At 37.8% G+C, this 11,368-nt stretch overlaps 1 protein-coding gene across 1 annotated transcript; it reads left to right on the forward strand.

Annotated features, from left to right (window-relative positions):
* Positions 1–1,310: 1,310 nt before the first annotated feature.
* ODF2L (outer dense fiber of sperm tails 2-like) lies at positions 1,311–11,093 on the forward strand (the record flags this gene model as incomplete). Its single annotated transcript, XM_010009602.1, has 10 exons — positions 1,311–1,454; positions 1,684–1,746; positions 1,982–2,053; positions 2,162–2,278; positions 5,213–5,398; positions 6,680–6,789; positions 7,100–7,235; positions 7,775–7,885; positions 9,691–9,795; positions 10,935–11,093. Coding segments are annotated over exons 1-10 (1,203 nt in total), but the record flags the coding sequence as incomplete, so codon positions are not given.
* Between the last annotated feature and the right edge of the window lie 275 nt (positions 11,094–11,368).

An 11,368-nucleotide genomic window follows, 5' to 3' on the forward strand; every position in this document is an offset into this window, starting at 1 on the left:
GGCCGCTGCGAGCTTCACTCCGTCCTTGGTGTGCGTTCCGTTTTGTGGTGCTGAGGGGTTTGGTTGCCATGAGCCCTATGTGTGACTGCAGGGCTGCTTCAGTGCCTACGAGTTACGAATACGTGTGCGAGGTCTCAGTTGCATGATCAGTGTTAAATCTCTGATGGAGCAGGGGCGTACCTGCTCTGGTACACTGCATTTGCTAGTGGGAACGACCTGGGATGCCCACAACGTTTCACTTACTGTTTATGTTAACAGATACTGTCTTGTTACACAGCGTTAACACAAAATGTCATCGCTGCCATCGTCCTCGTATTTACCTGTACGTAATTGTGCTGCTCCTCTACAGGACTTGGATCTTCAGGGAAAGTTTCTTCTTCCTCATGCTACTGAGGCAAGTTCATTCTGTGCCTGTTAAGCTTGATTTTTTCATACTGTTTGCTTTGCTAACAAGATTCAAAACATATTTCACAGCATACTTCCTAGCTACTGGTGGGAAGCACATGATATTGCCAAAAGTGGGTGGGAGTACCGGACATAAAAATGATATACTGAAACTGTGGAAAAAATAGTATTTGATCTTTTCTGCTTACACAGATGGGCTGGGATAAATGAAAAACAAAGTTTAATCTTTCAAGATGCTATTTTCAGTAGAAGTACTTGAATTCAAGAACTTAGTTTTGTTTAGATAACCAAGGAAAAGCTATAGAGACCTGCACTGTGCTGCACAAGTTGAGGTCTACCAGGAAATGTAAGCATGTAATAAACCAAGATACATAACTGTAGTTTTTGCCTTGTGGCAGCAGTTGGAAGCAGAGCAGTCCACATTCTGGTTCTGTCAGGAAGTGTTTGGAGAAGGGGTGAAGGAGATGGCAGGTTCCTGGTGCATGACAAGGGAGTGGGGGGAACAGGATGCACTTAGTAGACACTGATACTTGGCTCTGGACTTGCCATGACACAGGCAGCATCGTGTTCCTGTGCATCTCTGCCTGGTGAGCAGCTTTTCCAAACTGGGAAAAGAGAAATTCCATTGCTGCCTCCAGATTGGAAGAACTCTGCTGTGATACATAATATTGGTCTCTGAGCAAGACTTGGCCTCTACCTTTGCTGGAGGGAAACTGTTTACCTTTGCACTATGGATTAGGTGTGCTCTGTGAGTGAGTAGTTTGAGTTTTAATTACTTCTCCTAAGTGATTCTGCTGAAGAGCTGACTTCTTTCATGTTGATATCCTTGAATGAGCAAGATTAGCAAGCCCAAACTGTGAGTGATGCTAAATGTTATGTAATTATGAATGCTAGTTCAGGGGAAAATGTATGTGCCACCTGGAGAAGCAGGAAAACTCTGTTCACTGATTCAACCACATAAAAAGGATTATCATAGAACTACACAAGCCATCCAAGATGGAAGATGTTTTACTGATCTAAGCAAAGAATCTGACAGCGTAGAACACCAAGTAAGAAAATACGTAAGGCATAAATACAGAACCAGTGTGAGTGTACGTTTCTGACACAGATCTTAAACATTTAATCTTACCATCTTCTTTAATAGATCTTTCGGGAAGATTTTTTTGTTATGTCCTATGCACTAAGTTGTACAGGACATAACAAAGTTGGAAGACATTTGGTGGGCCAAATCAATTATCATCTGAAGTAATTTTTTAATGTTTCCTACTTGTCTTGCAGCTAAACAGCAAAAACATTGACACCTTGATGCAGAAGTTAAGTGAAAACATGTTCCAAAATACTGTAAGTAAATTAAAATTTCTGTCTCTCTTTGTTCTATGCTGTACATCTGAAAATGGCTGCATCATAGGATCATACAATTTCAAGTGACAGTGGCAAAGCGGGAGTGTTTGTGATTTATCATCACAATGTGGGATCTTAGTTTTACAGCTGAAATGGTCATCAGTGTGCATTTCCATTGCATGGCTGTGTTCAGACATTCAGATAATTCCTTTGTTATTTTTTTTTCCCCATGAAGATTCTCAGGAGAAAAACACTTGAAAGGGAGAAACAGGTTAAAGAACTTACATCCAGGCTTCAGCTTGAAAAAGTGAGTGATCAGTTCAGTTGGAATCCACGTTTTCTCCCAGTGTAATAAATAGCATCATATGACATATCTCCCTAGACTAATAGAGCTCTGTTTATTTCCCGTTCTCAGGCCAATGTACAGAAGGGAGAACATTTGTCAAGATCAGCAAAGACAATACAAGTTCACCTGCGACGTCAGATTCAAAGAAAAGAAGCAGAAAATGATGAATTGAAAGTGAAAATACAGGTCAACATAGTTTTTACATATTTACAGCTTCAGTTTATTTGAAAAAATAGCAAAGCCTTATTGTGGTCCCAGTTTGACTCAGATGTGAGAGTTGAATCCTAAAGTATCACTTGAAATCAAACTCTTGGTAAAAGAAAAATCCTGAACAGTAAAAATCATTAGGATTTCCATTTTGCAGTCTGCCTGACCACGCTGTCTTGATTGCAAGGTTTTGTCATTTGTTTTCTTTTTCCCTTCTTTCCTCAACTTGTGCACACTAGCAATTCTAAACAAAAGTTAAGCACACAGAAGCATTTGCACTCTCCTAACCGTGCTATCTAGAAGATAGATACTGATCCAGAGGCAGTCTCCATACAGTGAATAGAAAGAGAGAGGCAAGTCCTCAGGATGAGTGGCTGTTGTAAGATAAGGATGATGAATCACCACCTATTTATTGACTGTGAAGAAGTCAATAAACCTCTTAATACTGACTAAAAGAGAAACACTTAAGACTAATGCCTAACCTTGCTTTGTTTAAGGTAGCTGGAAATACTTTCATTTCCTGTTCTATATAGCAAGAAGTTCTATAAAGCAAGAAGTAAATTTGGGTATTTGCTTCAGTTACTGGCTTTAGAACAAGGCAAGGAAGAGGTCATGTGTCGGAGGCTGGAGCGTATGTACCCTCCGATTTCAGTATTTGAAACTTGTCAAGAACACAGGCAATGAATGAGAAAACATTGGCTAAAAAAGAACGTATTTCTCACTTCCAAACTTTTTTAGTAGCATATATTCCCTATTAATTGTATAATTTGTTAAGAAACCTATAGCAAGTTGGTTTCAAAAAAAGTCACATCTGTACTAATACCTCCTTTTCTCCTAAATAAAAACTGCTTTCTTGTTCTACCTAGTACAATTATAGAATTCCAACATTTTCATTAGATGAGATAACTTGATACACAACTGTATTTTCATTCAGTCTCGATTTAAAAGTTTTGTTTGTTTGCTCCTCAAAAAGTACTGAAGCCAGTTGATAGCTTAAATCCTGGTGATGATTTTGGTAATAACCTGGACAAAACCTTGCGAAAGCTTAGCAACACCCTTATGAAATCACTTCTTCATTTAAATTTACCTCAGCCACTGATTAATGCCCAGAGCACTTATTCTTAGTGTGATTGTGACCTCCTGTGGTTATGACAAGGGATAACAGTTGTGTGCTTAAACCAACGGTTGAGGAGTCTTTACATAGACTCTGATTTTCTATTTGCTCTATTTATGGAAGGTGTTCTGCTGCTGCCCTGACCCAATCATGTCTTTGTTCATCAAATGGCTTATAAGCAACTGTATATAAAAAGTGCTTCCTGCCTATTTGTTTTTTTTTTTATCATTTTTTGAAGCAGTGCTGTACCTGAGACCCTCTTTTACTTGGAAAACCAATACTTTTTTCATTAATTGTGGAAAAGTTTTGGGGCCATTAGCAGGACCTGTACTGACAGATACCCTCTCATATGCATAATATGTGTATTTTATATCAACTGGCAAATAGTAGCTTGAGTAAGGTTGGCACATTAACACAGTAGGTAAATGGCATGTCATTTTGGTCTTTATTCATGTAGAACATAATTAAGTGTCAGACCTAGACTCAAGTGAAGGAAACAGATGCATTAATCATTCTTACAATTACGATATTTATCAGTGTCTTGCAAAATTCATTTACACTGCTAGGCTACTTACATTGCCGTAGTTTGGCAGATGTATAATAAGTGATAAGAATGGGGCTTGCACTTGTCTTTATGAAAGTAGTTGTCTACTGGTAGCTTGGTCATGTTTTTGATAAGCTGTACCACCTTAGAAAGAACCAAATCTGAGATTCTCCTTGAAGCAGAGTCCGGTGTTGATTTTATTGTATGTCATTGTGTAGTGTTTTAATGTTTGGTCTTCTTTTCCCATTCATATTTAAATAACAAATGATATGTAGCTGAAAAATACAAAAGTCATAAAGTTAGAGATGTCAGCTTCCTGAATTGGATGGGGTTAATTCATTGCCTTCAATCAGTGATGTAAAAATCCAGTTAGTCAGAAATACTAACAGTAGTAGAAAAGATAATATAATGACAGTCGTAGAACTCAGCTCTCATCTCAGTTGCATTGTACACATTTCATAATATAATTAAATGCATTAAAAATACATTTAATGCAAATGTATTTTATTTCCTGAGTGCTGCAAAATCAAGCACTCAGGAAATTATAAGTTGTCCTCTTACAATGCGTGATTTAATGCTGTGGGTTAAGCTTTATCACAGACTGTTTTAATTATCTTTAAACAATTGTCTGCTGTGGACAAGGCAGTGCTTAATCTTTTCTTTTTACATTTTCTCCTTCACTATCCATTGAACACAAAATACAGCTTTCCATAAAAAATAGTTTTGTTCCATAAAAAATAGTTTCTTTACTAAAAATTCTGTTTCATTAATACAGTGGGGCCATTATATGCATGGAAAAAGTCAGAGATCTTGCAAGAAGATAGTGTTTTGTCATCTAATAACAGACTGTACCGTAATGTGTATATTCAAGAAAAGACCCCAGCCTTTCCTAGCTTCTTGACTTAAAAAATCCAAATCCAAGATCTTCACTTTCATACGTAAATTTCATATGGTGTTATACTCATCTCCAGCCCTAGTTATGTGTGTGCTCACTACAGATTCAGAGCACATACTACTACTGCATTGGTGAATATCACATCCCTGATATTCCCAACCATCTTTGTGATGAGTTTCCCAATATGTATTTTCTGTTGCTTACTGCTGTATCTATCTTGGCTAGCTCCTTGCATCAACCGTAAGGTTTGAGATACAAAGACATTATGGAAACAGATTATAAATGTAATTGATACTTATGTCACAAAATGATCTGTAAGGTATAGAAATTGAAAAGATTTGATGTTTAATTATTCTGCAGACTCTACAGAAGAAAATAGCAGCATGGAAACTTCAGTTTGGTGAATGCAGGCATCGGATGTTAGCCTTAAAGGAAACAAGTGAGCAAAAGAAGACCGCTCTGAAAAAAGCAGTCAGGTGCCAGAAACAAAGAGCTGAGCACTTGGAAGCAGCTGTGGAAAAATTAACCTCCAAAATGAAAGAACGTGTGAGTGACTATGCTGTGAGCAATGTGCTGTATTGTTTTAAATTGAGTAATTGGGAGACTTTCTCCTGTGGAAACAGAAGTTGGTTGGTCCTGCTGTGTTTGTATCTCTTTTTTTTCTCCTTGGTTAAGGAAAAGGTTGCTATAAGTGACATGCAAACTGTAACTACTTTCTTTTGTTAAAATTCACTGAATGTCTTAAGCCATGAAGTTGTACATAAGAGAAGTCTAATGAGACTTCAAAAGTCAGTTACACCTTTCCTGATCTTCCTGTTAACGCCTTTGTGAATACACACTGACTTAACTCAGAAGTACAACATAAGACCTGAGAATCCATGACTGGGTCTTGAAGTCTTTGTTTTCTTTATCAGTGTCTGACATCTCATGTGGATACTTAACTTTCTGAGCTGCTTGCTCTGAACCTTTTCAAAATCCAAGCAGAAAACTTCATTAATCCAAATTGTTCCTTAGATTCTTGCCCTGCATATCCCCACAGCGTGTCATTGTTCAAAAAGGCCAGGTGGATCAGAACTGTGCCAAGATCTTATTGCTTTATTTAAGCTTCCTAAAAAGAGCATGTTTTCACACCCTCAGATGTGTTGCCAGAATTTTGGATATGCCAGTATTAAAGGTACATTTTTCCAGTTACTATGCCAGGAGATGGTTAAAAATGGGGCGGGTTTTTGTTGTTTTCTTTGATCTTTGTGAGAAGACAGTAGTGGATCCTTACGTACACTTAGCAGTACAGAGGGATGACAGCTAACTCCTGGTCTTTTGATGTTTTGTAGTCACACTGTTGCTTTCATTCCCCATTGACCTAGTGTACTTTCAGGATTGCATGTGCTGGTTAATTATTTGTACTTCTTTGAGGAACTTTACCTAACTTTGCATTTCTTACTCAGCTATTATTTTTCATACTGTTTTGCATAGCTTTCTGTAATTTCTCTGCAGTAGAGATTAGTGGAGACAAATACTTTTGTTGTAAGAAAAAGATTTAATCTTAAATTTTGAGCTAAATTATTGTATTCTACAGTTGATATACAGTGCCAGTGTGACTCTGCCTTGAAAGTAAGTCTGTACTTAGACTGTACTTGTTTAAAATGTGGGTAGTTTTGTTCATTCTCTTTTGAGACAAGACAAAATTGACATTGCTTTGTACTAGGGTGATCCAATAAAGCCAACTTATATTAAATTGCTCTTATGTTTAGAAAAATGGGTAGAATGAGATGGCATTCTTCAGTGGCATTCTTTTGTTTCATAATCTATAATTCCTGTGTTGTGTAGGAAGTCAAACTGTCTGAGATCCTGTCAGCTTCCAGCAGTTGGAAGAAGCAGCATGATAAAGTGGTTGAAGGAAATACAACATTAGAAACTCAAACAGAAGATCTTAAGAAGTAAGTTAAACTGTTGTTCTATTCTTTTGTTTCTGTAGTCACACTGTTGATATTTAGTAGTGCAGCACTCAGTGTTGACAGTGTAAACATGTTTATCTAGTCACAATTTTAAATTCTGAGCAGAATTTAGAAGGTGGAAACTGGAACAGAGTTAAGATTTTTAGCCTCCTCTGCTTTCACAGCAACTCTTTCACAACTTGTTTAAAAACTTAAGAACACTGAAGGAGTATGTTAAGGTACAATTTAATATGCACAGTGAAAGTTTTGGAAGCATTGTATATTTTACAGAAGTTCTTGCCTATCTAATAAGACAGATCACAAGACTTTTGGAAGACCTGAAAAGAAAGGAGGAATGGAGAAGAAACTCAGATGAGGAAATTCTTGGAAAGCTAAGTGCTGTTAACTCTGAAAACGAAAAGATTTACCTTGAAAATGAAAAATTAAAGGTGAGACCATTATAAATCATTGTTGAATGGCTCTGCATTTCTGATACATTAATGAAATAATCACATTCATTTCCTTTGGGCCTTCTGTCTAGAGATCCCAAACCTGTAGAATAAATTTTGCTATCCATTTTTTACAGTAAGTGAAAGTGAGACACAGCAGATTTATCAGTGGAAATTTATGTCTAATCATCTCTCTGCTTAACCAGGATGCCATTTATTTCACTGTCAGTAGCTACAGAATTGCTTAGCTAGAAATTGTTATTGTATGTTTGTAAAACTTCCTTTCAAATTAAAGAACTGAGTTCAGCTCAATTATTAATTTCAACTTTTAAAGGGTTTACAGGTTTTTTTATCCTCCAAAGTAAATGTTCTCCTGAGCTGACAAACCAGCTGTGGGCTCTCATTTTTGTTTTGAAAGGATAAATAACTGTGTCACCCTTTTGAATGCCTTTAGGTCACTTGCTAGTGATATCATATGGTAGATTGTGTTCTTTTAATAGCACTCTTACAATTTTTGTATTTTCCATGTTTTAATCAAGGCTTCCCTTGCTGCATTGGAAAACAATACTGTTTCTGTTGAAAATGAGCGGCTAAATCTGCAAGAAAAGGCAAAGCTCCAGGAAAACCTCATTGAACAATATAAAAGCCAGGTGAGTAGCATGTTTGAAATGTTCATATATGGTTTTTTAATTCTAAGCAGTTTTGAGAAAATGATTAAGGTTTTGTTTGTAGTAAATGAGAATTGTTATGGTGATTGTAATACTGTTGTAACACTGGGGATAAGAGAAGAGAGTGCCATTACAAACCATATCCAAAAAGAATCTCCACACTACTACTGGTACACTTAATTGTAAGTGTATTGTGTGAAGCCCAGCTGAAGCTCATTGAGAGCCAATAGAGCCAGTTACATACTGGCTTAGAAAAGATTGCTTCCTAAAAAACAAGTTTACAACCCAGTAAACTATATTTAAAAAGTAAGATTTGAGTCTAATGGCTTTAGTGGACATAACCAAAGATACTTTACCTCTCCTTGGTTAAGGAGAAGGACTTAGGGGTGTTGATTGAAGAGAAGCTCAACATGAGCTGTCAGTGTGTGCTTGCAGCCCAGAAAGCCAACCATGTCCTGGGCTGCCTCCAAAAAAGTGTGACCAGCAGTCGGGGGAGTGATCCTGCCCCTTTGCTCTGCTCTTGTGAGGCCCCACCTGGAGTGTTGGGTTCAGCTCTGAGGCCCCCAACACAAGAGGGATGTGGAGTTGTTGGAGTGAGTCCCGAGGAGAGCCATGAGGATGCTCCAAGGGCTGGAGCACCTCTGCTATAGAGACAGGCTGAGAGAGCTGGGGTTGTTCAGACTGGAGAAGAAAAAGCTTCAGGGAGACCTTATAGCAGCCTTCCAATACCTAAAAGGGCTGTCAAGAAAGCTGGAGAGAGACTTTTGACAAGAGCAAGTAGTGACAGAACAAGGGGAAATGGCTTTAACCTGCCAGAGGGGAGATTGAGATGCGCTTTTAGGCAGAAGCTCTTCCCTGTGAGGGTGCTGAGGCGCTGGCACAGGGTGCCCAGAGAAGCTGTGGCTGCCCCATCCCTGGCAGTGTTCAAGGCCAGGTTGGACACAGGGGCTTGGAGCAACCTGCTCTGGTGGAAGGTGTCCCGGCCCATGACAGGGGGTTGGAGCTGGAGGAGCTTTAAGGTCCCTTCAACCCAAACCATTCTGTGATTCTATGGTATCTTTATTTCCACATTCCTAAGAACAGCAAACCAGCATTCAGGTACTGTTGTAAGAGTTTTTATTTATGCAGGTAGTTCTACACTGAAAATACCAGCAAAACAGAAAAATCAGACTTAAAAAGGGCTTTTTATATTCGCCTTTAATCACAGAGAAGACATTTTAGAACTTTGATTCTAAGTTGTCTATATATTTCTGCACTAGTATAGACACCATTTCATTGACAGTCTTCACTTACCGCTTTCAAAAATTATTGACAAGAGAAAAGACATGATATAAGTACAATTAGTGTGCCTTGTCTGTAGTATACATCACCACAATTACAGTTGTTGCCAGCTTTAAGACGGGCAATGTGGTTCCAGGAAACAGCCAGCCTTAAACAATGAGTGGAATGAAATTCACTTGTAGCTGAGGTGACTCCAGATGGGAACTGCTGGTGATACTTGTTATCTGAAGGGTGAGTCATGCTGGCTGCTTCTGTAGCACAGCTGTAGCTCATTCTCCATAGTTGAATATCAGGTGCTGACATCAGAGTGCTCTTTACCCGGTTACCTTTTTATATGTGCTGTGGTGAGCAGGAAATGAAAATAAGTAACTTCACATTATGATAGATACTGAGGTTCTGTTTAGAAATCAGAGGTTTTCCTTTATGCTTCATACTAATGATTCTGTATTTTCTGTATTTACAAGAAGCACCTTGCAAATGCATGTGAAAAGTATGTGTTGTCCTAGGTACAAGAATTACAAACAGCAGTAGAAGAACTGAAATCCAGATATGCAACAGTCTTAAATGAAAACAAAAGAATAATAGAAGACAAAAGCTTAGAGACAGATAAGGTAAGTTTTGGAGTTATAAAGCATGTTTCCAAACAATTCTGTAGGACATGGGTCTTTCCTACACTTTTGTGTAGGATCCACTTAAAAGTCTCAAGGTACTGGCTCTTTTTCCATGTCTAAAATTGTTCTTAAATTCACTAGATGTTTTACTGCCTCCTGGGAGCTGGTGTTTTTTGGTTACCACTCAATTGCAAAAAGGTGAGAATGGTTCCTAGAGTAATGACAAAGGAGCTGGGCTGCTATTTTGGAATGTAAGGATTTTTTTTATCACTTTTAAAGATGGGATTTCGTTGATGATTTTAAACTAGATCTTTCAACAGTACAGCTGTGAAAGTTGCATCCAGAAGCAAACCTACTGTAAGCCTGCTTTGTTTAACTAGCAGTTAAAACAGAGCATCCATACAGAGATGAGTTCTGAGTTTTTCAGCAGATGGAGCTGAATACTGGAACACAGTGATCACATTCTTAAGCATCAGAAAACAATACAAAACTGATAGGAAAATCATTTTCCTCAGTTCCCCATAGCTCATCAAAACACATATTCTTTTAAGCTATAAAGCTGTGGCAGGGATAGGTTTTGCATTGCCTGCAATGTTGTGTTTTAGAGAACAGAATTAGTCCTCACAGAGAGCATCTTAGATGTTCATTTTATTTCATACTAACTTTATTTTTCCATATTTGAGTTGTAGAATGGAGAAAAATACTTTTCTGAACCCCAAAATAATATTTGCACAGCATTGTATGTGGCTTCAGATGGCATCAGGTGTTGCCCTCTTTTCCAATAGTTGTATGGTCAGATTTTTTCCTGTAAGCTGTTTAATGTGGCTGTGTGCCATCTCCCAAAATACATTGCAATGAAGACAACATCAAAATTTGGGTATTGCATGATGAACTGCTACCACTTGCATAATTTTGTATGTGTTCATTATGAGTGTTACTGGTTCTTTAATGAAATATAGTCACAGATGGAAATTTCTCCAGTGGTGAACTTCTGACTTCATCAGTATTTCATAAAATAATTGATATTTTGCAACTTGTGTAGAATTTTAGGTTTATTACTTCTGCAAAGTCATTAAGTATTACAACAATTAATTTATGGTTTTACACTTGCATTTTTCTCCTGTGATGCTACTATGCAGGTGAGGGACAATGTGGACACTCAGTTAAAGGAGTTAGAGCATGGTTTTGAGTTGCTGGAAGCACCTGAGGAAAAGCAGCAATCATATCAGGAAAAGCTTATGTCCTGGGAAAGGATCCATGCACAGAAATGCAAAACCCTTATGGAGCTGCAGGTTCAGGTGCTTAGAATATGCTGACTTCTAAAGATAACTGAGGAGATTTTGTAGAAGGAAGTCTCTGGGCCATTTTTCTCCTATTAGCATGTATGACAGTTGTGTAGTTTCCTTTCTTATTTGCTTCATAAGTCAGGAGTTTCTTCTGTAGAAATTACATAAAGCAAATCAAACTATTGGCAACAGTATTTATGTGAATTTAGAATTCGACAAGACTACTTACTTTTAGATTCTGTATCTTTTCAGTGAGTATATTCTTGATCCTTTTGAATACTTACAGC

Source organism: Nestor notabilis, unplaced genomic scaffold (genome assembly GCF_000696875.1).
Source record: "Nestor notabilis isolate BGI_N333 unplaced genomic scaffold, ASM69687v1 scaffold36460, whole genome shotgun sequence".
Taxonomy (NCBI): domain Eukaryota; kingdom Metazoa; phylum Chordata; class Aves; order Psittaciformes; family Psittacidae; genus Nestor; species Nestor notabilis.